The 27,996-nt window shown below is 54.2% G+C and overlaps 1 protein-coding gene across 5 annotated transcripts; it reads left to right on the top strand.

Annotated features, from left to right (window-relative positions):
* Positions 1–34: 34 nt before the first annotated feature.
* On the top strand, positions 35–27,838 carry SLC44A2 (solute carrier family 44 member 2 (CTL2 blood group)). Of its 5 annotated transcripts, none has more exons than XM_036096935.2 (22): positions 35–162; positions 14,876–14,924; positions 16,894–16,967; positions 17,091–17,175; positions 17,676–17,760; positions 17,948–18,058; positions 18,137–18,197; positions 18,307–18,430; positions 18,562–18,645; positions 18,737–18,849; positions 21,214–21,345; positions 21,443–21,542; positions 21,628–21,720; positions 21,900–21,984; positions 22,590–22,852; positions 22,938–23,032; positions 23,714–23,817; positions 23,924–23,997; positions 24,086–24,156; positions 24,385–24,473; positions 25,597–25,681; positions 26,122–27,838. In XM_036096935.2, the coding sequence occupies exons 1-22, from the start codon at positions 132–134 to the stop codon at positions 26,241–26,243; spliced, it is 2,130 nt and encodes a 709-aa protein (XP_035952828.1). In that variant the 5' UTR covers positions 35–131; the 3' UTR covers positions 26,244–27,838. The 5 variants fall into 5 exon arrangements, with proteins under 5 accessions (XP_035952828.1, XP_035952831.1, XP_035952830.1 ...); XM_036096934.2 differs by lacking the exon at positions 35–162 and adding an exon at positions 14,221–14,309; XM_036096936.2 differs by lacking the exon at positions 35–162 and adding an exon at positions 14,223–14,309 and having other exon boundaries at positions 26,515–27,838.
* The last annotated feature ends 158 nt before the right edge of the window (positions 27,839–27,996 follow it).

Below are 27,996 nucleotides of genomic sequence, written 5' to 3'. Positions count from 1 at the left end.
CGGCGTGCGGGGCTGGCCCGGCGGGCGGGGCGGGGCCGGGCCCGGGGCGGGGCGCTGCAGCCCGCGGAGCCTCCCGCCCGCGCGGGCTGGGGTCGCTCGGGCTCGGACTCCCCTCCCCGCCCGACGCGGCCATGGAGGACGAGCGCAAGGACGGAGCCTACGGTAGGAGCCGCCTCGGGCCCGCGGTCGCCTCCGCTGAGTTGGGGGGCCTTGGGGGAGGGGTACCTCCGAGATCATAAACACCCGCGCTGCAGCTGGGGGCCCTCTCCTGCTTCCCGGCCCAGCATTACGCTCGGCGCGGAGCCCACGCCCCCCTGCTCCCGCCGGGTCGCCCCGCGTCCCCTCTCCCGGGAGCCCCCGCACCCCATCCGGCTGATGGGCCGGGACGCACGGCGCATGCTCCGCCCGGGGAGGTCCGGTTATCTGGGCGGCTCAGATGCCAGGCGGGGGAGGGGAGGCTTGGCAACCGGGGCTCGGGAAAAGGGATAGGGCCCCGACTTTCCCCAACCCCCCTCCTCTTCTGGTTGCCTTAGTCCACTTCTTTCTCCTGCCCGCATCCCCCGAGAAGTAGCCGTCCCGGGCTTCTGGCGAGATGGGGAAACTGAGGCAAGCCTGGACAGACCGATTGCTGGGGGGGGTGGAAGCCCATCAGTTCTTGCCAGCGGCCTGGAAGGACGGAAAGAAGGGCGCCCTCGCTGAGGTGGCAGGAAAGAAGCAGGAAACCATTGAGAAACTTTCCTGGCTGTGTGCAAGGGACTGGGGGTGCCCGCTACCGTTTCGCGAGGTCCCTGCGACGCGGACCCCCCGTCCGCGAACCTCTGCGGGTGGCCTTCGCCTGCGTGCCCAGGGGTTGGGGCCAAGATGAGGCTCCTCCCTACCCACGCCCTGCAGTGCCTCCCTCCCCTGGGTTCCCACGGAGGGGAGTGCCATCCTCAGTTTCTCTTTTCTCTTCTCCATTTTGGGTCCCAGGGCTGAGCTGGGCACATGGCCCACGTAGCACTCCCCTGGGGCGAAGGGGCGCCGCTGCCCCTCCTCGTGTGACAGGAACTTCCTGGAAACTATGAGACAGAAAGCTTTGGGGAGGGGGCAGGAAACCGCTCAAAAATAATCAACAAAAACAAGCTGACAAGATATGTGCCTCCCTCCTGGCTGCCGCCACCGGGGACTGTGGCCTCAGCAGGTTGCAGAGACAGATAGATGGGGGAGGCTAGGACCCTCCCTGCCCAGCCCAGCCTAGAGGGAAACACAGGAACCTGGCCACGGCCCAGCCACTCCTCTCCTTGCCTGAAGCTGCAGGCCCAACCTCCAGGGGCCTCCTTGCTTTTGGTTTTGGGTTCAAGCCTCAGACCCTGAGTCTGTGGGTGCTGTGCATCCCTTGGGTGTGGCTGGCTGTCTCTGATCTGGGAATCTCAACCTGGAGTCCTGGCCAGGCCCTGCCTTCCTGTGGGAAGCACCTGAGGGATCTTGGGTCTCTGTAAGGCAGGGCTGGGGGCGGGGGATGGCAGAGTGGACAGTGATGTGATTCACCAAGCCTTGAATTTGGCCAAAGGGAGCCAGCCTTGGATGGGCCCAAGCAAACCCTCTCAGGCCCTGCCAGACCCACACTCTAGACAGGGGACCTCTGTGCCCAACAGAGGCTGTGCTGGGTGCCAGAAGCCCATTCCATCAAGTATTTATTGAGCTTCTTACAGGCAGGGTCTAGACACTGAGAACACAGCAGTGAACAAAGCAGAAAAATCTTTGAATAAATATATGATTTTAGGTTGTTACAAGTGTTGTGGAGCATTAAACAGGACAGCATGTGTGTGGGAGAATCATCTGGGATTATTTTAGGTGACCAAGGGCTGGAGTTAGAGCCAGTGGCTGCTGGAAGATTTGGGAGAAGTGTGTTCTAGGCAGAAGGAACAGCAAATAAACCCTACAGCTACTTAATTATTTTTCTCTTAGGCACAAGGAAGCCTGAGGTAGAGACTTCAGCTAGGTCTTATATCCAGGCCATCATCAGCTCCTCTAGAGGGGCCACCTGGCTTGACTCCTTGAAGGGGGGGAGGGGGGGCAGATCTCACTTAGTTTGTAAATAGTCCATTCTTATCAGAACCAAAAACCTTGGGCCCTCAGGCTGCCACACGGAGTCCCTGCCAGATAATGAGGAGCTTTCCTTTGGGAATGGTGTTTCAAGAGTTGCACACAAATCCCAATGCTCACATATCCCTTGTATCCCAATGCCTTCCCATCCATCAGTTACCATGAATTTGGGGGGGGGGGGGGATGACGGCAGACAGACCCAGGTTCAAATCCTGGTTCTGACACTTAGGAGTTATGTGGCCATGGGAGAATTGGTGACATCTCTTAGACTCTGGATCCTTGTCTGCAGGGCTGGACAGACCACGCTCACTGGGGGGCAGCATTTTGCACAGTGGCTGGTAGGCTCTACCTGCTCAAGAGGCCTCTGGGGCCCCTAATCCTAGGGACATGGATTTTCCATGAGCTGATGGAAAAGCAGCCCTCTGTCAAGGCATAGACTTGGCTGGCCTGGGCAGGGCAGGAAGCTCCCTCCTCAGCAGACACCACATCAAGAGGAGGCAGCAGCATGGAGCAGACCAGAGAAATGGCTCCTGGCCCTGTTGGATGACAGCAATGTGTACTGCCATCCTTCCCGTCCACCCTTGGCATGATCATGGAAAAAGATTCTAGAACCCAAGACAATAGACTCCGTCAGGAGGGTGGGGTGCGGTGGTAGGTGAGACAACAGTAATGGTGCTTGTTTATTTTTTATTTATTTTTATTTTATTTTTTTTAGATTTTATTTATTTATTTGAGACAGAGAGAATGAGAGAGAGAGAGAGAGCACATGAGAGGGGGGAGGGTCAGAGGGAGAAGCAGGCTCCCTGCCGAGCAGGGAGCCCGATGCGGGACTCGATCCAGGGACTCTAGGATCATGACCTGAGCCGAAGGCAGTCGCTTAACCAACTGAGCCACCCAGGCGCCCATGGTGCTTGTTTAAAAAGCAGATTCCCTGGCCCCGTTTGCTAGAGTCCAACTCAGGTGACCGTGGGGATCTGGCATCTGATTTTTAAAAAAAATATTGTTGGGAGGGGATATTTACTTATTAATTGAAAGTTGGGTTTTTGTTGTTGTTGTTGTTGTTGTTTATTTCTTTCCAAAAGTTGTACTTCAAAAGTATTCATATGCTTCGAAATACAAAAGATAAAAAGATGGTGTAGCTTTATCATGGAGAATCTCCCTCTTGCTCCCTCTCCCAGTGTGACACACCCTTCTTGGCATGCATCACTGTTCCAGCATCTTGTGCTTTCTTCCAAATGGAGTCTGGGCCTTAGAACTTTACGTGCGATTATATACATATATTTTATCTAGTGGCTGGGTTTTTTTTTTCCTTTTACAAAAATATCAGCAAATCTCTAGCGTGCTAATTCCACGAGGCAGGATTGTGTGTCTGTGTGTCTGAAGGTATATTCACGGCACCTGTCACCTAGTAGGTATTCAACAGACATTTATGAATGAAAAGGTGTTTGTTTCACATGTTGCTTTCTTTGTTTGTTTTTTTGTTTTTGGTTGCTTTCTTTGTTTAATATGTCTTGGAGATATTTCTCATGTCAGCGCCTGGTAAGTTTCCTCAGTGTTTTCTTTTTTTTTTTAAGATTTTATTTATTTGACAGAGAGAGACACAGCGAGAGAGGGAACACAAGCAGGGGGAATGGGAGAGGGAGAAGCAGGCTTCCCGCCGAGCAGGGAGCCCGATGCGGGGCTCGATCCCAGGACCCTGGGATCATGACCCGAGCTGAAGGCAGACGCTTAACGACTGAGCCACCCAGGCGCCCCTCCTCAGTGTTTTCTGACAGTTGCATAAAATAGTGCATTTGTGGATGGACCGTCTTTTGAACCAGTCTTATGTTTAACCAATCAAGGGGAATGTTTTAAGCTTTTTATTGAAGCAGACAATTCATACATAAAAGGAAACATCCTAACTGTTTGAGGGTCCAGAGATTTTCTCAAGGTGAACACACCCGTGGAATCAGCACCCAGATTTTGTTTGGGGGGAACAAAAATATTAGCCCCCCAAAAGCCCCTCATGTCCAGGGAGGGGCCAATCAGTATTGTTATTTTACGTTTAATTATTCTGTGGTGAGAAACATCACATAAAACGTACCATCTTTTTTTTTTTAAGATTTTATTTATTTATTTGACAGAGACATAGCGAGAGAGGGAACACAAGCAGGGGGAGTGGGAGAGGGAGAAGCAGACTTCACGCTGAGCAGGGAGCCGGAAGCGGGGCGATCCCAGGACCCCGGGATCATGACCTCAGCTGAAGGCAGACCCTTAATGACTGAGCCACCCAGGTGCCCCTAATGATTACCATCTTAATCATTTGTAAAGTTGTACGTTTCAATAGTGTTAAGTATAGGGGTGCCTGGGTGGCTCAGTCATTTAAGCTTCTGACTCTTGATTTCAGCTCAGGTCAGAATCTCAGGGTCACCTGAATTCAAGCCCTGTGTTGGGCTCCATGCTGGATGGAGCCTACTTAAAAAAAAATAGTGCTGGGCGCCTGGGTGGCTCAGTCGTTAAGCGTCTGCCTTCGGCTCAGGTCATGATCCCAGGGTCCTGGGATCGAGCCCCACATCGGGCTCCCTGTTTGGCGGGAAGCCTGCTTCTCCCTCCCCCCGCTCCCCCTGCTTGTGTTCCCTCTCTCGCTGTGTCTCTGTCAAATAAATAAATAAAATCTTTAAAAAAAAATAGTGCTAAGTATATTCTCATTGTTGTGCTGAGGCCTGTTTTTGTAAAGCCGATAGACTAAGAATGGCTCCATTGTTTATAAGTTGTTGTTAAAAAAAATTAAAAGGAATATGTGACCGAGATGATATGTGAACCACAAAGCTTAAAATCTTAAATATGTGTCCTTTAACAGAAGAAAATTTGCAGAGCTTAAGTAAGGACCTTCCCATTACCCCAGAAAGTTCTCTTGTGCTCCTCCCCAGTCAATCCCCAGAGGGACAGTTGTTTTTGTTTTTATTTTAAATTTTTTTAAGATTATATTTGACAGAAAGAGCAAGCGAGCACGAGCAGAGGCAGAGGGAGAGAGGGAGAAGCAGACACCCTGCTGAGCAGGGAGCCCGATGCAGGACTCGATCCCGGGACCTTGGGACCATGACCTGAACCGAAAGCAGATGCTTAACTGACTGAGCCACCCAGGTGTCCCGGGGGAGTTGTTTTTACATATGATTTTAATCTCTTATATAATAAAATTAGTATGTTCTCTCTCTGGGGGCAGAGGGGTGCTGAAAATTAAAAATAAGCCCTCAACCACACGGAAAATTTTAGCCTTCCAAGGAAAAGAGCCCTTTACATACCCTCGGCCAACTGTCCTCATCCCAGAGGTAACATGACCACGAAGTCGCTTGCACGAGCTTAGCCTATTAATTTCTGTGTGTATGTGTGGCTTCCGGGCAGTATTTTTAAAAGTTCCTCAGGCTGGTTTAATGAAAAATGGTACTGTTCCCAGAGAGGGATACTATGTTGCCTTGTAAAATAGTTGACGTAGGTCTAAGGAACTTCCCTGATGGGAAACAAGGACCGATTATGTTAGCATGCGAAATAGCAAAGTTGGGAACAGTGTGTGTAACAAAACAGGGGGTGGGGGGGTGGAAAAGAGCTACAAGTTTGCTTATGCATGTGTACTTAGACACAGTCTAGAAGGAGGAAAGGGAAACCAGGCAGAGGAAGTTGGGCTTTGGGCCAATGGTGAGAGGGAGAGTGATTTTTTTGGTCTGCAGGCTTGTTCTGGTTGAAGTTTGTTACCCTGATAAGCATAGAGGTTACTTACTAAAAACGAGTTCATTCATAACTTCCCTTCAAACAGTTACTGTGCGGGTACCGTGGGCCAGGTTGTGTTCTAGACCCCAGAGACACAGCAGGTGTTGTAGTGGGGTAGCTGACTTTCTGGAAAGGGAAACAGACAAGGTATTAAGATAAATGAGGGACATTCTTAGAATGGCAGAGAAGGGCTCAGGAGAAAAATAATGCAGGAAAGAGGGATGGGAGTCATCTGCAGGGCCCGGAGGCAGAGTTGAAAATTTTAAGACCATCCTAAGGTGACGGGAGCAGGAGGGAGGGAGCCGTGTAGAATGTTTCAGGCAGAGGGTACGGCCTGTGCACGTGGGCTTTTGTACTGAGACAGATGGGAGCCATTGAGAGTTCTGAGCAGAGGGAACTGGCCTGACTCAGGTGCTCACAGGCGCCCTCTGGCCGCTATGAGGTGCAATGGCAGAAGCCGGGAGACCAGGACAGAGGTGATAGCGCTTATCCAGACGCCTGAATCACCTGGCACCGAGTTGCTAAGTAAACAAGCACATCTACAGAAAAGCTCACCACGGAGTTCTGACTCTCACCCAGCTTCTAGAACCCGGCATCGCCTCTGCTGCCGTCCAGCTGCATTCTTCCTCGCCCTTGACCACCTGTACCTTTTGTGTCCCTGAACCTTTCATATACCAGAGCCTTGGTTTCTCCATCCATACAATGGGGTGAACAACAGTATTGGCTCCTTCTTGGGGCTGCCTCCAGGGTTCAGTGAACTGATGCAGGTACGGCACTTTGCCAAGCTTGGTCCATGGTAAATGCCCAGTGGGTGGGGGTCATCACGGAGCATAGAGTTCAAGAGCATGGTTGTCAGGAGCAGAGTTCCAATCCCAGCTCCTACCGGCTGTGCGATTTGGGGCAAGTCATGAAGCATCCCTGGGCCTTGGTTTCTGTATTTGGCCCTATACTCTCAGAACCTTGTGAGGATGACATGAGCTTCTAGAAATAAATGTCTGGTTTGGTGCCCAGCGCAGGCCCGGCACATAGTAGGAGCTCTATCTTTTGCTCTTAGCATTGTGACGAGGAATGTCACACTTGACTTTCCTACCCGGACGCTATCCCCAAACTCTTTGTCAAAGGGACTCATGTGGGTGGCTGGGATCCCGTTCCCTAGGCACAGACTTCTGGGAAGGCAGGGGTGAGCTGGCCCGGCTGCATGGGTGAGGCCCTGGGCCGCCGTAAGCCTTGGGGACTTGGCCGCTATCTGGAGGCCGTGGGGGCTGGGTGGCACTTGATGCCAGGCACTAGCACTGGGCCTCAGCAGCCTGGATCGGTCTCCTTATCTTCTACACCCACTGCACCGGCTGGGGCGGCCTTTAGCAAGGGCCGCCTCCCCCACCCAGCCTGGTCTATTGGCCTAGCTTTCCCCCCACCTGCTCCCCCCACTAGCCCATCTTTAGTTCTGCCTCTCTCAGTATCTGCCAAGGAAAAGGCCTGGGTTGGAGCCAGGGGGGCCTTGGTTTGATTCACACAGCTCCATCCCTCACCAGCTACGTGGTCTGAGCATGTGGCGTCATTCTGCCCTCTCTGTCAAATGGGACCACGCCCCTGGCTAGTGTTTGTTGAATTCCAGACCTGTGCTAAGTGCTATTTGAGCATTGAATCCTAACACCCACGAAGCAAATGTTAAGTATTAATTCCACTCTCCAGACAGGAAAATAGCAGCCTGGAGAGGGAAAGGGCATGTCCACGCCCCCAGCCCTTTTGAGGGCAATAATACCACTCCTGGTTGTTACAGAGAGTGCATGTGGGCGCACCTGGGTGGCTCAGTGCGTTAATCATCTGCCTTTGGCTCAGGTCATGATCTCAGGGTCCTGGGATCGAGCCCTGAGTCTGCTTGTCCCTCTCCCTCTGCTGTCCACGCCCACTCGTGCCCTCTCTGTCTCTCTTTCAAATAAATAAATAAAATCTTTAAAAAAAAACCCACAGGGGCGCCTGGGTGGCTCAGTTGTTAAGTGTCTGCCTTTGGCTCAGGTCATGATCCCAGGGTCCTGGGATCGAGCCCCACATTGGGGTCTCTGCTTGACAGGAAGCCTGCTTCTCCCTCTCCCACTCCCCCTGCTTGTGTTCCCTCTCTCACTGTCTCTCTCTCTCTGTCAAATAATTAAATAAAATCTTTTAAAAAAAACAAAATAAAAAAACCCACAAAAAAACAAAGAGAGCATGTGAAACCTGCTGGCACAGAATGGGGCTCAACACTTGGTTTGTGGCCTCAAGACCGGGGGCGGCAAACTGTTTCTGCAAAGAAACAGAGAGTAAACATTTTCAGCTCTGCAGGCCACGTACGGTCTATCTCGGCTTCCCAACTCCACTGCCATAGCCTGAAAGCAGCCGCAAACAACATGAAAAGGAACCAGCATGGCTGTGTACCAAGAAAAATGGACTTATGGCCGCTGACATTTGAATTTCATGTAATTTTCACATGGCAAACTAGTCTTCCCCTTTTGATGTTTTTCAGCCCTTTAAAAATGTAAAGACCATTCTTAGTTCTGGGTCATCTGGAAACGGAGTGGGTGGATTCCTCCCCCATACCCACCCCCTCAAGCCCCCACCCCCCGCCGTCCCATTACAATTTCTCAACCCCTGGTTACGCAGCGTGATAGGGAGAGTAATGCCTCCCCCCGCCACCCCAAGATGTCCATGTCCATGTCCTAACTCCTGGAACCTGTGACTATGTTAGCTGACAGGACAAAAGGAAATTTGCAGCTGAGATTAAATGTAGGATCTTATGGGGCGCCTGGGTGACTCAGTCGGTTGAGCATCTGCCTTCGGCTCAGGTCATGATCCCGGGGTCTGGGATCAAGTCTCAGCAGGGAGCCTGCTTCTCTCTCTGCCCGCCGCTCCCCCTGCTTGTGCTCTCTCTGACAAATAAATAAATAAGATCTTTAATGCATACATACATACATACATACATAAATGTAGGATCTTATGATGGGGAGATTATCCTGGCTTATCCAGGTGGATCCAAGGACAAGGGCCCTTATAAAGGGAAGAGGGAGGCAGTAGGGAGTCAGAGAAGGAGATATGGCAGTGTCCGTGGATGTGGGCTGGATGGGCACAGGAAGGGGCCACAAGCCAAGGAATGTGGGTGTGCAGGCAGCCTCTAAAAGCCGGAATGGGTAAGGAAACAGATTCTCACCGAGAACCCGCAGAAGGAACACAGCCCTGCCAGCGCCTTGATTTTAGCCTAGTGGGATGCACTTTGGATGTCTGACCTCTAGAACCATAAGATAATAAGTCTGTGTGGGTTTTTTTTTTTAAGGTTTCTTTATTTGAGAGAGAGACAGAGAGCATGAGCGGGGGGGGGGGTAGGGGAAGAGGAAGAGAATCTCAAGCAGATTCCCCACTGAGCACAGAGCCCACTGAGCACATGGGGCTCCATCTCAAGACCCTGAGATCATGACCTGAGCTGAAACCAAGAGTCAGACCTTAACCGACTGAGCCATCCCGGCGCCACAAGTTGGTGTTGTTGGAAGCCACCAAGTGGGTGGCCATTTGCTGCAGCAGCCCCAGGCAACTCATCTGGATGCTCACTCCCGAGCTGGGTCGCCCTGCTCTGCTGCTCACCATGGGTACATGGTTCGCTGGGGGCCCCCGGGTCTGCGTCCCTCAAATGGAGGTAAGGATGGGATCCATCTCCCAAGGTTGCTGTAAGGAGGAACCCAGGGAAACCATGTGACGTTCTGGAAAAGTGCCTGGCACTGGTAAAGGGCAGTGAAATGGAGGCATCCGGGCATCTGTACTGTTATTAGCTTGCGGTATTGTTGCAAAGATTCAGCAAGTTCTCACCCTACAGGTTTGGATCGGGCTCAGTGATAGAATCCAGGAGTATTCAACCTGCCCCCCCAACCCCACCCCGCTAAAGTTAATGAGAGCTACTGGAACCCATCAGATGGCTGTACCAATGTTTCTTCTGGTATTTCTTTCTTTTTTTTTTTTTTAAGTTCTTTTTTTTTTTTTTTTTTAAGATTTTATTTATTTAATTGTCAGAGAGAGAGAGGGAGAGAGCACAAGCGGGGAGAGTGGCAGGCAGAGCGAGAAGCCTGATGCGGGACTCGATCCCAGGACCCTGGGATCATGACCTGAACCGAAGGCAGATGCTTAACCCACTGAGCCACCCAGGCGTCCCTCTCGCTGGTATTTCTTGAGAGATACTAATACCAATACCAAGCCTCTGGCAGGCGCTGCCCTGTGTCTTTAGTTCCATCTTACAGAGGGACAACTCAGGTTCATGCAGCAAGGTCATGGCCCCACTGTCCCATCCATAGCCACCAATTTCTCTGAGAGCTGAAACCTCTCTCTGTGTCTTCCCCTCCCCGGCCTGGCCAGGTCATGCTCCTGCTCAGAGACTCTCAGTGGCTTCCACTCACCCATCAAACCTGGAGTAGGGACCTTCTACTTGTTGCTAGGTGGCTGGGCAAGCCACTTCCCGTCCCTGAGCCTTGGTTTCCTCCACTGTAAAATGGGTTGATGATAGGACCTCCAGTATAATGAGGACAGAGCTAGAGTCTGAAAGATACTCCTCAGTCAGCACCAGCCACCTTTTTTTTTTTTTCTTTTAAGATTTTGTTTATTTATTTGAGAGAGAGAGACAGGGAGAGAGAACTTGAGCATGAATAGGGGGAGGAGCAGAGGGAAAGGGAGAAGCAGACTCCCTGCTGAGCACGGAGGGGGGGGGGCGCCTCTGCTCGATCCCAGGACCCTGGGATCATGACCTGAGCCGAAGGCAGACTCTTAACCAACTGAGCCACCCAGGGGCCCCAGCACCAGCCATTCTTATATGGTTGCTTCCCCTTTGCCAGTCTGGCTGCCATTCAGGGGACACAAGAAACTTCCGGTGCTCCCTTATCTCTTCTCCACCCTTACCGGTCTTGCCTCCTATCCGATGGTGGAAATATGTTCCTGTGTTTTCCCTTCATACTCATAATAGTTCTGAGTTTTTATCTATTTTGCATGATTAATGCGTGTGGAATTTATTTTGCTATGGGTTGGGGGTGAAGTTAACTTTTTTTCTTTCCTAATGCAATCAAGGCTACTGACAGGTTGATTTATCCTTTCCCTGCCCAGTGAAAATTCCACATTTATCATGTATTAAATTCTTTACATATGGAATTCACAAATTAATTTTTTAAATACATGCACCTGGAAAACTCTAAGCTATGTTTTTACTTTCAGTCTTAGCTATCTTTTTTTTTTTAAGATTTTATTTATTTATTTGACAGAGAGAGCAAGAGAGCACAAGCAGGGGGAACAGTAGAGGGAGAGGGAGGACTCGATCCCAGGACCCTGAGATCATGACCTAAGCCGAAGGCAGACACTTAACCATCTGAGCCACCCAGGCACCCCTTAGCTATCTTTTTAAAAAGATATTATTTATTTATGTGAAAGAGAGGGAGAGAACACACACACTCAAGCTGGGTACAGGGGCCGGGGAGGGAGGCGGGGAGCAGGGAGAGAGAGAATATCCCAAGCAGACTCCAAGCTGTGCAGAGCCCACAGGGGGCTTGATCTCAGGACTCTGAGATCATGGCCTGAGCTGAAATCAAGAGTTGGACACTTAACTGGCTGAGCCACCCAGGCGCCCCCAGTCTTAGCTATCTATAAATGGTTTGTGTACTGTGTTTATTCATTCAACAAACACCAAGTGCCAGGTGCTATTTTGGGCCCCAGAAACAGTTGTGAACAGAACAGACATAAATCCCTGCCCTTGTGCTGGGAACAGGCAAGGGGGCAGACAATAAACAAGCAGTATGTAAATGTGTGATGTGTCAGGTGGTGATAAAAAAAAAAACAAAATAAAATAGGGTGATGGGGTAGAGGTGAAAGGGATGCTGTTTTGGATAGGATGGTCAGAGAAAGCCTCGCTGAGGAGGGGATGATTGAACAGAGGCCTGAATGAAGTGGAGCCACATGGACATCTCTGGGAAGAGATTTCGAGGTAGAGGGAACAGCCAGTGCAAAGGTCCTGGGGTGAGACCATGCGTGAGTTTGTGGTATAGTTAATGAGGCCAGTGAAGGTGAACCAAGTGAAGGGGAGAGAGGGAGGAGACCCGGCAGAGCGTAGGGGGCCTTAAAGGTCATGGTGAAGAGTTGGGTTTTTCCTCCAAGGGAGGCGGGAGCCATGGAAGGTTCTGGGCAGAGGTGTTCACAGGCTTCTCGGGCTGCCACGGAAGGAACAGACAGTGAGGGGAGGGGGAGGGTGGGAGCTAGAGCAGGGTGGAGCTGCCTGCACTGGTCCAGGCAGGAAACCACAGCTGTGTGACAAGGGTGGGGGTGAGAAGTGCTTGGATTCTGGATAGATTCTGAAGGCAGAGATGGCGTGAAGTAAAGCGAGGTGTCTCCGGTTTCTGGTCTGGGCACTTGGGAAGACGAAGCTGCCTTTTCTGAGCTGGAAGCTGCCTTTTCTGAGCTGGGGCAGGTTGGGGACCCATCAGGGGCTTGGATGTAGCTGTGCTGAGTATGAGACACCCATGAAGCCTCCAGGAGACGGGTGTCACAGGGGTGTGCAGCTCAGGGGACCAACGTTGGGGGATCGTCAGGGTGGAGCTGGTGGCTGAAGTCCGGGCTCTGCGGGAGTGTCCCCAAGGGACCTAGTGTAGCTGGGAAGAGGCCGCAGCCTGTGCCGGGCCCGCTTTTTTTGTCCACTGCTTGGACTGGGTGGGTGGGACCAGCCAGCCTTGGGGTTGGCAGAGACCACGGGAACCACAGGGTTTCTTTGGGAGGCCTGGTCACCCAAGGGCATGGCTTGGAGCCTTGAACCTCCCCTGTTTGCTAAAGCCTGTGGGCTAGGGGTCAGGTGGGGCTTCCACAGCTGGAGGCCCCTTGGGGGAGGTGCATTCCTCTAGGGATAAGCTGACTTAGTGACCAGAGCCCTGCCAGGGGATGCTTGACTCTGAGGTAGCAGCTTACTGAGCACCAGGTGTATATGACCACCCTGTAGAACCCCATCGCTGACTGTATGCTGCACACTGAATATATATTCCTGCTGATCATGCCACGGCTCCAACTATGTGATCGACTACACTATGAAGTATACAGCTCGCCTCAAAGAGTGTTGGGGGCGGTGCAGTGCGAACAGGCACATGATCGAGGGAGCATACAGTTGGCTCGGGGAGCGGATGGCTGGTGTGGGGGAATACAGTAAGGGGGGGGAGTATAGCCAGCTGACTGTACACCTTGCACCAGCTATATACGCCCCCACCCCTGCTGTGTACCCCCACACTGATTAAACACCCTCTTTGCGGGCTGTATGCCTCCACACCAGCCGTGGCCCCTGCATGCCTGTGCCCCCACATCCGTGAAGCACCCCTACACTCACTGCAGTGTATCCGTGCCGGCCATAAATTGCCAAGCCAACTGTATGCCTCCTGGTATCCTGTGATTGGTCTGTGACCAGTTTTGGTTTGACACTTTAGCCCCATTTCACAGTTGAGGGGGCTCAGGGCAGGCAAGACACTGGCTGAATTGTCCTCTGGCTTGGATGGGGCCGAGGGAGCATTTGAATCTAGGCCATGCATTTAGGATGTCAGCTCCACGAGAACAGACCCACAAAATTGGGTCTCTCGTTTGCCACCATACTTAGTGCCCAGCCCGGGGCCAGCACCCGGTAGGTGCTCAATAAATCCTTGTTCTACAAAACAATGGCTTCAGGATTCACGGTTGGGATGTGTGAAGGGGTGGTGAGCTCGGCTGTCTAGCCTTGGGGGCCACCGAGGGCAGTGCCAGGCAGGGATGGGGCATCTGGGCTGCCAGTCCCATTTTGCCAGTCTTCAAGAGAATAGCGATGTGGGTCTTTATACGGAGTCTCCCAATGTTTCACTGTTGGCATTTCATTAAAAAAAAAAAAAAAATGCAGACCGAAATAAAACGCGTCCACTGGCTTGAGAGTTTTCAGCGCAAATACTCTGTATTTGGGAGTTTGGGTTCAGCCATCTGCCTGTTTTGCGGCGCCTATATCTAGAGTTACCTCCCTGCGCGCCTCAGTTTCCATACCTGGAGAATGGGGCAACATGAGGCGCCCTTCCCGGGGTGAGAGGGGTTGTAGGCGGCGTCGCCTGGTTGGGACGTATGCCGAGGCCGCGGGGTGAAGCCGGAATTGCCCGGGTGGGGGCTGGGCGGGGGGGGCGGAGAGGGCTAAATCGGGTGGCGGGTGAGCGGCGGGAGCAGCTGCCGCCCCGCGCGGCCCTCCCCCCTCCGTCCATCCGTCGGCCAGTCCGTCCCGAGGCTGCAGCTCAGCTAGGGCCGGTCAGACCGGTTTGGGCCGCCCCGCCTGGCCCCGGGCTGGGAGGAGCCGCCGCCCGTCGGTCCAGCCGTCCCTCCCACGGGACGCCCGCGCTTCCAGATCCAGCACCGAGGGGGCTCGGAGCAGGCAGCCGGCCGCCGGGGCTGGGCGCCCGCGGGGATGGGGGGCGAGCGGCAGCATTACTACGGGAAGCACGGTAGGCAGCGCCCCCCGCCCGCCCCCGGGCCTGGCCACTTGGAGGGGGCAGCGGGAAGACCCGGCCGGGAGCCAAGAGTGGGGAGCAGAATTGCCCATCTCTGCGGGTAGCCCCTCACCCTAGTCCTCTTCGGGAGCTGCCTCGCAGAGCCCCCTCCAGACCCCCTCCACTGAAGGGTTTGTCTTCGTAAGCCCCCTCCCCTGTACTCCTGCAGGAACCTTCTCCAGATCCCACCTTGGAACCCCCCCTCCCTGCCTGGCTCCCCGTTCCCAGTTCCCGGTCCAGCCCCTTCCTCAGTAGGTGGCCCCCAGTCCTGCCCCCTCCGCAGTGGGTGGCCGTCAGGTGATAACTCGGGGCTGGTCTCCATCAGCCACGGCTCCCCCTGCCTCGGCCTGCCCGTACTGGGGGCTGGGGTGTGGTCGCCAGGAGGTGGGGTGAGGCAGAAAATCCACTGGGTCTGTGGACTTCACTCTTCCTCTGGGCCAGAGATACCCCTAGGGGCTTCTGGGGGAGGGTAGTCTTGCAGCCCCTTCTTGGTCACCCTGCTCAATCTTGCCGATTTTCAGGAACACCACAGAAGTATGACCCTACCTTCAAAGGACCCATTTACCACAGGTAAGGGCTCTGGGTTCCTGGGAGAGAAGGGTCTGTGTTAGCACTGCCTCAACCCCTATTTCTTTACCCCCCAGATGTTTCTTTACCACATCTGCTCTCCAACAAACTGGTGATCGATATTTGCGACTTGACAATTAAAGAACTAATTTCCCAAATATACAGAGTCTTTTTTAAAAAAGATTTTTATTTATTTATTTGAGATAGAGAGAGAGTGAGAGAGAGAGAGCAGGAGCGGAGGGCAAAGGGAGAGGGAGAAACAGGCTCCCTGTTGAGCAAGGAGCCTGACTGGGGACTCGATCCCAGGACCCTGAGATCATGACCTGAGCTTGAAGGCAGACGCTTAACCAACTGAGCCACCCAGGTACCCCCAAAGTCTTTACAAATGAATTTTTATTTATTTTTTAAAGATTTTATTTATTTATTTGAGAGAGAGTGAGTGAGAGAGAGCGAGCACAAGCAACGGGTGTGGCAAGCAGAGGGAGAGGGAGAAGCAGGCTCCCTACTGAGCAGGGAGCCCAACATGGGGCTCAATCCCAGGACCCTGGGATCATGGCCGAGCTGAAGGCAGACGCCTAACTGACTGAGCCACCCAGGTGCCCCACAAATGAATTTTTAAACTCAGGCAAAAGACTGGAAGAGAGAATTTCTAGAACAAGAAATACCATAGACAGTGAAGTTACGGGGAAGTGTGCAAACTCACTGAAAGGTAAAGGAATGGGATTTAAAACAGGAACCAAATAGTTTCTCCATCACAGATTAGCAAAGATTAAAAAGATTGGCACATAGGCTGCTCTGAATCTAAGTGGCTCAGTATATTTTGGAGGGAATTTGGAAATACGAAAATTTTTAAAAAGATTTTATTTATTTGAGAGAGAAAGCACGCGCGCGGTGAGCATGCATGTGGGCTCACGTGGGGGGGGAGGGGCAGAGGGAGAAGGAGAGAGAATATCCTTAGCAGACTCCATGCTGAGCCAGGAGCCAGCTTGGGGCTCGATCCCATGACCCTGAGACCGTGACCTGAGCTGAAACCAAGAGTCTGATACTTAACTGACTGAGCCACCCAGGTGCCCCAAAATATGAATTTTTTTAAAAAAGATTTATTTATTTGACAGAGAGAGAGCACAAGTAGGCAGAGCAGTAGACAGAGGGAGAGGGAGAAGCAGACTCCCCACTGAGCAGAGAGCCCAGTGCGGGACTCAATCCCAGGACCCTGGGATCATGACCGAGGCGAAGCCGGCTTCTCTCTCTGCCTCTTCCCCAGCTTGTGCTCTCTCACTCACTCAACTCTCTCTCTCTCTCTCTCTCAAATAAATAAATAAATAAAATCTAAAAAAATAAAAATTAAAATATAAAATAGTTTAAATTTTAAAAAACATGAATCCCTATTGCTATTAAAGGTGGGGGGAAATGGGCACTCTCAGTCAAAGGAGAGCTGAACATTGTGGCCGACTGCTTCAAGAACAGTGTAGCGGGCGCCTGCATGGCTCAGTTGGTTGGGTGACTGCCTTCGGCTCAGGTCATGATCCTGGAGTCCCAGGATCGAGTCCCGCATCGGGCTCCCTGCTCGGCAGGGAGTCTGCTTCTCCCTCTGACCCTCCTCCCTCTCATGCTCTCTGTCTCTCATTCTCTCTCTCTCAAATAAATAAATAAATAAATCTTTAAAAAAAAAAAACAAAACACAGTGTAGCATTAGGTATCAAAATGTAAGGGGCACCTGGCTGGCTCAGTCAGTAGAGCTGGTGATGACCCCTGATCTCAGGGTTGTGAGTTCCAGCCCGGTGTTGGGCGTAGAGCTTGCTTTAAAAAAAAAAAAAAAGTGAAATGTACGTGCTCTTTGGTACAGCATTCACGCCATTAAGGACTCGTGTCCAGATAACACATGAATGTGGGTGTATGTGCAGGGCAGGGTGGGGTCCGTGATGCACAGGGCCCCAAGGCTCCCACCCTGATGCTGTTCTCTGTTCCCCAGGGGCTGCACAGATATCATTTGCTGTGTGTTCCTCCTCCTGGCCATTGTGGGCTACGTGGCAGTGGGCATCATAGGTGAGTGGAGGAGGGCACAGGATTGGGCTTCCAAGGTGGGAGGACAAGCCACAGCCTCTAGGGCAGACATGGGGATGGTGGTGAGGAATGACAGTGCCTCAGTGTCCCTGGATCCCTCCACAGCCTGGACCCATGGGGACCCTCGGAAGGTGATCTACCCCACTGATAGCCGAGGCGAGTTCTGCGGGCAGAAGGGCACAAAAAATGCGTGAGTCTGGCTCCTTGGGGCCTGGTGGGACTGGAGAGGTGTGGGCAGGATGGCTTCATGAGCACTGGGGAGAAGGTTCTAGGCTCCCACCATCCCCAGCCGCTGTTCTAGGCCTTGAGGACACTATACTAAATGAGACATTAAGAGTCTTGTCCTCTGGGAGCTCACGATTTAGGGGAGGGACAGAGAGGAGACCGTCCTGGATCTGATGTCAGGCTGGGTGAGCTAAACAGGTGAGCTAAAAGCAAGTTCAATCCAGGCTGTGCCACTCCCTGGCTGTATGAGCTAGGACGAGTGTCCCAACCTCTCTGGGCCTTTTTTTCCTCATCTCTGAAATGGGGCTCATCACAGTCCCACCCTCACGAGGCTGTTGGGATGGTTAGATGAGCCACCAGGCAGAGCTTAGAATAGGGTTGCTGCTACTAGAGTTGTTTGCATTAGATATTACACATAGGGAGGTTGAGAAAACTTGAGTTTTCATCTCCCTTCCCCAATTCTAGGAACAAACCCTACCTGTTTTATTTCAACATTGTGAAGTGTGCCAGCCCCCTGGTCCTGCTGGAATTCCAATGTCCCACCCCTCAGGTAATTCGGCCGCTCCCCTATCTTCTTTACTACCCCTGCTTTCCATCACCGGGTCCTTTTCTTTCCGGAGGGACAGCTTCTCTCTCAGCCCTTTCTTTTCCCCGGTGAATGGGAGGTGGGGCCTCTGTCCTGTGTGGGGGGGTGTCTGTCTTGATCCCACCCAACCCCTGCCTCCTGCCCCTCCAAGATCTGCGTGGAGAAATGCCCCGACCGTTATCTCACCTACCTGAACGCTTACAAATCCCAGGACTTTCAGTACTACAAACAGTTCTGTGTGCCTGGCTTCCAGAACACCAAGGTGAGGGGAGCCTAGGGAGGGGGGGTGGGTGGAGGGTCCTGGCCTGGGGCATGAACCCCTCTCCCCTTTTCTTGCTAGGGTGTAGCTGAAGTGCTTCGGGATGGTGACTGCCCTGCTGTCCTCATCCCCAGCAAACCCTGTGAGTCTGGGGTTCCTCAAACTTGGGGGGGCGGTGGGGGAGGGGCGGCAGTGGGGGGGGGAGGTTTCAGGGGCTCAGCCTGACTGGTCTCATTCCCTGCTCCACGCAGTGGCCCAGCGATGCTTCCCAGCCATCCACGCCCACAAGGGGGTCCTCATGGTGGGCAACGAGACGACCTACGAGGATGGGCACGGCTCTCGAAAGAACATCACAGAGCTGGTGGAGGGCGCCAAGTGAGGACCGCAGCCCGCCCACATCGGGGTCCTACTTCGGGGTCCTACTTTCCCCGGGTGGGCCAGGGTGTCCCCTGGGGCTGACCCAGTCGGGGAGGGGCTCCAACATGAGCCTTGTCTGCTTGTCCCAGGAAGGCCAACGGGGTCCTGGAGGCGCGGCAGCTGGCCATGCGGATATTTGAAGATTACACGGTCTCCTGGTACTGGATAGTTATGTAAGTTGGGAGGGAAAGTGGCCCCCCCAGTCTGTGTAGCCTGGGGCTGGTGAGAGGGTGCAGTCTGCTCATGCCCCCATTTTATCCCCAGAGGCCTGGTCATCGCCATGCTGATGAGCCTCCTCTTCATTGTCCTGCTCCGTTTCCTGGCCGGCATTATGGTCTGGGTGATGATCATCATGGTGATTCTGGTGCTGGGCTACGGTACGTCTCCCCCTCCCTGCACCCTCCCCACCCCACAGCCCGCAAAATGCCTCTGCTTTCTGATCTGACAGTGGCCATCCGGAATCTTGTCCTAAGCCATCTGTCTTTTATTTGGCGTATTTGTCAAGATGTGCATCTCAGCCTTGTTTATGGGAGTAGGCACTTAGAAATAACCTCCGTGTTTATCGATGGAGGATGAGTTAGATCATAGCCTTCCAGGTGGGACCTGGATCTGCATTTTGTCTACATCCAAAAGCATTCTCAAGTAGACTACATGGTTAAAGATGTGTGCTTTAGCACCAGACAGCTGGGGTTTATTTATTTATTTATTTTTTAAGATTTTATTTATTCATTTGAGACACAGAGATAGAGAGAGAGAGAGAAAGCATGAGCAGGGAGAGAGGCAGAGAGAGAGGGAGAAGCAGGCTCCTCACTGAGCCAGGAGCCCGATATGGGGCTCGATCCCAGGACCCCGGGATCATCATGACCTGAGCCGAAGGCAGACGCTTAACCATCTGAGCCACCCAGGCGCCCCAGCAGCTGGGGTTTAAAGGCCGACTCTGCCAGTTCCTTCCTTTGTGACCCTGGGCAGGTGACTCAACCTCCCCATGCCTCAATTTCTTCCTCTATAAAGTGGGGCTAATCAGTATTTACTAGTTAGGAGGCTTAATGAGAAAAAGTGTACAGACGAGATGGGGGGAGGGCCCTGTAGGTCTCAGGCCCGTGCAGCCCAGAGGCAATGCACAAAACCCAGTGCTTCACATTCTGATTCTTCAGATAAACATTCCAGGGGGAAAGATGTCTCATAGGCAGCCCAACGTGAGGACGCAGATATTAAAATATTCACGCTAATGATGGTTTCTAGCTGGGTGCTGGCGTTTTAGGCAAATGGTTTTTGTTTGTTTTTAAGATTTTATTTTTTTAAAAAGATTTTATTTATTCATTTGAGAGAGAGTGAGTGAGAGAGAAAGAGAGAACATGAGCTGGGGTGGGAGGCGCAGAGGGAGAAGGAGAAGCCGACTCTGTGCTGAGCGGGGAGTCGGACACGGGGCTCGATCCCAGGATCCCAGGGACCTGAGCCGAAGGCAGATGCTTAACCAAATGAACCACCCAGGTGCCCCTAAGATTTTATTTTTAAGTCATCTCTACACCCAGCGTGGGGCTCGAACTCATGACACCCAGATCAAGAGTTGCATACTAAAAAAAAAAAAAGAGTCGCATACTCTATCAACTGAGCCAGCCAGGCACCCCTGTTTTGTTTTGTTTTGTTTTTTACTTTATCTGCATTTTACAGTTTTATTCTACAAAAAGCTAAGGGGAATATTGAAAATCCCTGATGCCACCCCACGGGATGTTAATCCCCACATCCTCGGTCCCCACCCATGAATCATTGTTACCGGGTGGGAAGGAAAGCCTCAGGTCACAGAGCAACCTGGCACCTATTCAGCCGCTCATTTATGCATGTGTGCATCAAGCCTGGATCGAGTGCCTGTGTGTCCCAGGCAGTTTTCTAGGTCCTGGGGGTGTGGGGAAGATGGACACGAAATAATAAACCAGGGGGAGCCTGTGACTCTTGATGTCGGGGTCGTGAGTTTGAGCCCCATGTTGGGTGTACAGATTACTTAAAATCTTAAAAAAAAAAAAAAAAAAACCAGAAAACCCTCTAGAAGGTCCAAGCAGAGAGAAGGGCCAAGAGGTTGAGTGTGAGGGGAGGTGATTCGAAATGGGAGAAGTGGTTTGGGAAGGTCTCTTTAGACGGTGACTTCTGAGGGACGCCTGGGTGGCTCAGTGGGTTAGGTGTTTGCCTTCAGCTCAGGTCATGATCCCAGGGTCCTGGGATCAAGTCCCGCGTCAGGCTCCCTGCTCAGTGGGGAGCCTGCTTCTCTCTCTCCCTCTGCCTGCAGCTCCCCCTGCTTGTGCTCTCTCTCTCTGACAAATAAGTAAATAAAATCTTTAAAAAAAAAAAAAGTGATATTTGAGTAGAGACAGGAGGGTGTGAGAAATCCAGTACTAAGCAGCGGGAACAGCAAGAACAAAGGCTCGGAGGCGGGGCGCCTGGGTGGCTCATTCGGTTAAGCATCTGACTCTTGATTTCGGCTCAGGTCATGATCTCAGGGTCCTGGGATCGAGCCCCAAATCGGGCTCCGTGCTCATTGGGGAGTCTGCTTGGGATTCTCTCTCTGCCTCTTTCCCTCCCCCCGCTCTCTCTCTCTCTCTCACAAATAATCAATCAATCAATCTTTACAAAGGCTCGGAGGCAGCCGCTCTCAGCTTTGGTTCTTGCTTCTGCTAAATGGGGGTGCTCCCACCTGCTCTGCAACATTGGGGGAGCAGCCAGTGGGCTGAGGTCGGTCCCCTGTGCAGGAATATTTCACTGCTACATGGAGTACGTGCGACTGCGGGGCGAGGCTGGCTCCGACATCTCCCTGGTGGACCTTGGCTTCCAGACAGACCTCCGCGTGTATCTGCACTTGCGGCAGACGTGGATGGCCTTCAGTGAGTCCCAGCCCCTCCCCCCATCCTGCCCCGGTGAGGCCTGGGAGGGAGTGGGGACAGGCGGCTGGCAGACTTGGCCCCCCTCTGCCCCCCGCAGTGATCATTCTGAGCATCCTTGAGGCCATTATCATCTTGCTGCTCATCTTCCTGCGGAAGAGAATTCTCATCGCCATTGCGCTCATCAAAGAAGCCAGCAGGTGGGTGCCAGGGTGCCGCGGGGCTGGGCTGGGGTGGCCCCGGGGCCGCTCGGGCCCTGATGCCTGTGTCTCTGCTCCTCCCCAGGGCTGTGGGATACGTGATGTGCTCCCTGCTCTACCCACTGGTCACCTTCCTCCTGCTGTGCCTTTGCATCGCCTACTGGGCGAGCACTGCTGTGTATCCACCCTCAGACCCGGATCCCTGCCCCCGGGGGTGGCTAAGGGCCAAACTGGCCTGGAAGTGACCTGCAGCTTCGGGGGGTGGGGGCAGACCAGAACCCGGTAGGGGAATGGATCCTTTCTCACAAGCCGCCGGGGCCCCAGTCCCAAACCTCAGGTTCCTTAATGACCCTCCAGCTTCCTGTCCACTTCCAACGAAGCCATCTATAAGATCTTTGATGGCGGCACCTGCCAATTTGCTGGGAAAACCTGCAACCCTGAGGTGGGGGTCGACTGTTTCCCCAGCAGCCCGCAGACTCTCTGAAACCTCTCGTCCCTGCCTGGGGACCATTGAGCAAACATTCGGTGCCTGTTGTATGCCCAGTGCTGGATGTGGGGAGCAGGGTGGGGGAGAGATCCAACCTGGCAGCCCCCAGCCCACCCTGACTACTGAACCACCCACCTCTCTCCCGTTGACTTCATTTCCTGCCCCATACCCCTCCCTTAACCCAGTGACAGCCAGGTCTTGCCTCTAGATCCCCTTCCTTGCCATTCACAAGCCCCTCTCCTGATCCCTGTGGTCTTCATACCGATCTCTGCCACTCTTGTCCTTGTCCATGTGGCCACTCTCCTGATGCATGACCCAGCCCTGATCCCCAGGGTAGCTTATCCTGCCTCACTAACCGCCCCCCATGAAGTCAACGATCCTGTCTTGCTTCTAGAACCCCTTTTAGAAGGCCCTATCCTGAACCCCCAGTCCCTTGAGTTACCTCTGATTCCCACGACTCCTGTCCCACCCCACGGTCTATCTGACCCAGACCTGATGCCCAGAAGCCACTCTGACCCCCGGCCCCTGTGTTGTGACCCAGCTCTGCATCCCTCCCACAGACCTTCGCCTCCTCCAATGAATCCCGCCTGTGCCCTGGTGCCCACTGCCAGTTCGCCTTCTACGGGGGTGAGTCGGGCTACCATCGGGCCCTGCTGGGCCTGCAGATCTTCAATGCCTTCATGTTCTTCTGGCTGGCCAACTTTGTGCTGGCCCTGGGCCAGGTCACGCTAGCTGGGGCCTTCGCCTCCTACTACTGGGCCCTGCACAAGCCAGACGACCTCCCTGCTTTCCCACTCTTCTCTGCCTTCGGCCGGGCGCTCAGGTGGGACTCCAGGTGGCCTGGGAGTGGGGGCGAGATCGGGTTGAGGAGCCTTGGCGCGGCCGCTGACCACCCCCTTGGCCCTCAGGTACCACACAGGCTCCCTGGCCTTTGGTGCCCTCATTCTGGCCATTGTGCAGATCATCCGAGTGATGCTCGAGTACTTGGATCAGCGCCTGAAAGGTGCGGCCCTCGAGTGGCTTGCTTTGGCTGCTGGGGGGCAGGGCTGATGGGCAGATCGGGGATTGGTTAAGGGGGGCGGGGTTAGGGCGATGGGACTGTGATTGGCTTCTGCTTGGGGTGAGGAGGGTGGAGTGGGGAGTTTGAGCAATTAGTTCCCAAGGTGGAGGAATGGCTGAGGGAGCCCATTGGGTGGAGTTCTTACTTCTGGGGATGGGGGCGGAGCGGGACCAAGAGGCCTGGGCCACCATTGGTTCCTGAAGAGGCAAAGATTTGTTTGTGCAGAGGGGGGCGGGGCCGAGGCGTGTTTCTTTTTGACAGCGGCGGGGCTGGGATTGGTTATTTTGGGGGTGGGGCCAAGGAGGCGGCGATGATTGGCTTCTGCCTGGGAGGCGGGGCCAGGGCAGTAGTGTGGGTTGTGATTGGTTCCTCCCTGGAGGCTGGGTTGAAAGGCTTCATGGTAGGGCCCTTCCTCGGGGTCTGGGCTGAGAGTCCTGGGCCCTGTTGGTTCCTACTTGGGTGAGGGGCAGGACCCCGGGGGTTCTGCATCAGGTTTCCTCTCCCTGTCTCTTTGAGTAGGTGGGCTCCGGGAATCCTGGACTGTGTGCATGTAACGAAGAGGTGGGGGGGTGGATCCCTACCAGGGGTCTCCCCTCACCTCTGCATCCCTCCCTTCTCTCTTAGCCGCCGAGAACAAGTTTGCTAAGTTCCTCATGACCTGTCTCAAATGCTGCTTCTGGTGCTTGGAGAAGTTCATCCGATTCCTCAACAGGAATGCCTACATCATGGTGAGGAGGCCTGGGACGCAGAACCAGCCCACCAGCTCCTGCTGGGGACAAGGAACCCTCATTCCCAGCCAGTGAGACTGATCCTCCCTCCACCTCCTCCCCCCAGATTGCAATCTATGGCACCAACTTCTGCACCTCGGCCAGGAATGCCTTCTTCCTGCTCATGAGAAACATCATCAGGTCAGGGAAAGCACGGCCCTCGGGCTGCCTCCCTCCTCCCCTAGTCCCTGAGCCCGCCTTCATGCCTGCTTCTCACTGTCCCCTGCAGAGTGGCCGTCCTAGACAAAGTTACCGACTTCCTTTTCCTGTTGGGCAAACTTCTGATCGTGGGTAGTGTGGGTGAGTCCTGCTGGCCAGCCCATGGGGCTGTGGGAGCCTGCCGGGGTGACTTGCAAAGTGCTTTTGGGCCCCCACATCTTCTTTTGTGACAAGCGTTTCGGGGTGACTTGCGCAGTGCTGTTGGCCTGCCCCTTCTTTTGTGACGAGTGTCATGTTCTCTGAGGTCGTGGGCAGGGGGCTTCCTTTAGCCAGAACCCTCATCCATCTTGGTTTCCTCCCTCTCTTTAGGGATCCTGGCTTTCTTTTTCTTCACCCACCGGATCAGGATTGTGCAGGACACAGCACCACCCCTCAATTATTACTGGGTCCCTATACTGGTATGGACCTTTGGGGATGCGTGGGGGTCCAGGGAGAAGGAGGTGCTGGGGCCTCCTGGTCTCTTTTGACTAGACAGATGTGGATGGAGATCACAGGTGGGGGATTGATGATTTATTCAGTCCGCAAACATGTAGTAAGCACCTACCGTGTACCAGGCCGGGGGGGAGGGGTGGCAGGAAAGGCTTCCCTCCAGAGGACCTTACCTTTCAGAGGCAAATAGACCTCATTATTACAGACTGATCCGTGTCACAAGGGAGAGTTACAGGGAACCGTTAAACTGTTAGAGCCTGTGGTGGAGGATCTGGGCAGGCCTGGAAGGCCAGGTGTCTTCACTTTGGAAGTGATGTCGGATCTAAGATCTGAGGGAGATACGGGGAACCTCCAGGCACAGGGATCCACAAATACGGAGGCCCTGAGGTGGGCCTATGCCAGGAATAGTGAGGAGACTGGTGTAGGGGGGAGGAGGTGGGGATAAGGGCAGGGAGGTGGTGGGGCCATGAAGGGGTAATGTCATCACCCTGAGAGCAGTGCAGGCCTTGGAGCCCAATGACCTAGATTTTTATCTGAGTTCTCTATTTGCTCGCTCTAAGATGAGTCAGTGTGGGCAAGTTATTTAATCTCTCCATGGTCCACTCACTTCAATCCGTAAGTGTTTATCAGATACCTGCCAAGGCCCTGTGAGTCTCCAAATTATTGGGGGGTGTGGCCGTAAGTGGGACAGATACAGTCTAGTGGGGATGAGGGCATTATGCCTGTAACGCCCTAAACACGCATAAAATTGCAGCCAGCCAAAGGTCTCAGAGGACAGGCATGCAGTGCTAGGAGAGCATAAAACGGGGTCTAGATGTCAGAAGCAACTTCTTGGCGAGGTGGTATCTGAGGACTTGATGTTTGAACTGAAAACAGAAGGACTAAGAAGACAAAAACTTGACTAAGTCAGGACAACAGCATGTGCAAAGGCCCTGGGGTTGAAGAAAACAAGGAGTGAATGGCAGGACTTAGTATGTTATTCTAAGGAGGGCTTGTCAGCAGGGAAATGACAGGATCCGAGCCTGGGAGGGTGTGGGGAGTGGGAGTTGCTCTAGGAGCTGGGGTGGAAACAGCTTGGCTCCCCTTGCCTAGACGGTGATCATCGGCTCCTACCTGATTGCCCATGGCTTCTTCAGTGTCTACGGCATGTGTGTGGACACGTTGTTCCTCTGCTTCTGTGAGTGACCCCTCAACCCAACCTTGCCAGGCCCTGGCAGCCTTCTCCCCTCTGGGCATAACATCTGATGGGGCTATGTATTCAACGGCCAGGAGCCCCCCAGCTTCCCCGGGGACTGGCTGTTCCGCGTCAGAGGGCCCTGGCATGCCTTCTCGGCCTCCTCCCTCTGCTCGGAGCTGCTCCATCCTGTTGCCCCCTGGTCCAGGCTGCAGCTAGAACGCTGTGCCCCTGGGCCCTCGGCTTTGGAGTTTCCGGCTTTGTTGGGGGGGGGATCTGTGGCCGCTACTAACTCTGGTCTCTCCATCTGTCTGTTTTTTTTGTTTTTTTTCTCTTTTCCTCTACTCCATGCCTGCTGGCTTCCCTGTTCTTCCCTGCCTCCCTCTTTCCCTCCCTTCCTGACCACCCCATTTTCCCCCTGCCGGTTCCTGGGGGGAGCCCAGGTGAGGACCTGGAAAGGAATGACGGCTCTCAGGAGCGACCCTACTTCATGTCGCCCGAGCTGAGAGACATCCTGTTGAAGGGGAGTGCGGAGGAGGGGAAGCGGGCAGAAGTTGAGGAGTAGAGAGGGAGGGAGGCGTGGGGGCCAGGCAGGCCTCCTCGTTTCCTCCCTGTAGACCGGGGGTGCATGCTGGGCAACCCTGCCGGGGGAGTGTGGGGAGCGTGTACGTGTCCCATTCCCGAGCCCACCACAGCCTGCCCCTCTCCAGTCCCAGTGTGTCTTGCTTCCTAACCCTCTGAGCCTTCTCTGTGGCCCTCATCCTCCCACCCTGTCCCCGGAGGCCGCTGCCCATGGGCTCCCCTCATGCCACCGTCTTGGGGGCCTCTCTCCACAGTGGAGGACCTGGAGAGGAATGATGGCTCAGCCGAGAGGCCTTACTTCATGTCTCCCAACCTCAAGAGGCTCTTGAACAAGACCAACAAGAAGCTGGCTGAGTCCTAAAGGCCCCCCGCTCTCCCCCCACCTCTCCAGAAGTCTCACACTGGGTGCTCGGCAGCTGGGTCAGAACCCCTGGCCGCCTGGGCTCACCTGAAGTCCGATCACTGCCGCCTCCCCCCACCCCCCCCCAGCCATCCAGTTACCGCTGGATTCCAGGGACCTGGAAGATTTGGGGCCTCTCCTCCCTATGCCAAGAGGCAGTTGGAGTTTTCACAGGCGGCGCCCCAGGACTGCACGCATAGGTCACTCCAGCCCTCGCTGGCCCGGATGGGGAGAAGTCCGGTGAGGCCTCTTGAGGTCTGGCAGGCAGGGGGGCCCGACCTCTGTGGGCCGCCTCATGCTTCCTGTTCTCCTCTCCGATGGGGCAGCATCTGTGTCTGCAAGAGTGATGACCAAGCTCCGGCCCCTGAGGCCCCCCGTTCACTCGTGTCTGCTCTGGCCAGGACCGAGCACCTTCTCGACGGCTGAACAGCTGCCTCACAGGCTGCCATACGCATTTCTTTATTATTATTTTTTAACCCGGACATGCATTAAAGGGTCTATTAGCTTTTTTCTGTCTGTCTCCACGGCTGAGATGGGGCCAGCTGCGGAGTGCCTTGTGTCGTGCCCTCCCTGCTGGGGTGGGAGTGGCGAGGCCGGGTGGGGGTGGCTCCTGGCATGGGAGGCCACGGCAGGGGTGTCCTGGAAGGAGAGGGAGTGAGTCTGTCGGGGGAGGGCCGCTAGGATCGGGGAGCAGACCGGTGTGGACAGACCAGAGCAGGAGGGAGGAGCCTGCTAACAGCTGCTTAATGGAAACCTGCTGGCTGGCTGGAGGCGTCCGGCCCAATGTCCCCCCTTCTCCCGCCAGCACCGACAGCTCTCTCCGTGAGAGAGCAAGCAGCTGAATCCACCCGAGGGACGATGTCAGGGGAAGGGGTTGGCGCAGATGCTGTGGGCAAACCCGGGCCCCCCCCCCGTCCCCTCACTTTGAGGGATCCTTTTGCCAAATTCGTTGAACTCCGGGGACCTGGTCTCCCGGCTCCCCCTTCGCCCTATCCCCGGGCCCCTGACTTCATGTCTTTGCTCATCAGCACCACGGCGGCACCCCAGAGAGGGAGAAACCCAGCCTGGGGTCCCAGTCTCCTGTGCCTGCCCGCCAGCCCTCAGGCCCCCCGTTCTGTCTGCACACTCTTGCGTGTTAACTGCATTCCAACCACTAATAAAGTGCCTATTGTACAGAGCCCGGGCCTGGAGTGTTTGTGGAGGGAGTAGGAGGCTGGTGGGAGGAACCCTGGCTTCGAGTGCCCTGGGATTGAGTCTCTGAGCTGGGGCGAGTCTCCCCGGGGAAGGAGGGAGGGCGGGAAGCCCTCCGACTGCTGGCCCCATCTCTGCCTGAATC

This window comes from Halichoerus grypus, chromosome 1 (assembly GCF_964656455.1).
Source record: "Halichoerus grypus chromosome 1, mHalGry1.hap1.1, whole genome shotgun sequence".
Classification (NCBI taxonomy): domain Eukaryota; kingdom Metazoa; phylum Chordata; class Mammalia; order Carnivora; family Phocidae; genus Halichoerus; species Halichoerus grypus.
Note: the sequence above shows the minus strand (reverse complement) of the source record. Positions and strands in the feature narration are given on the sequence as shown.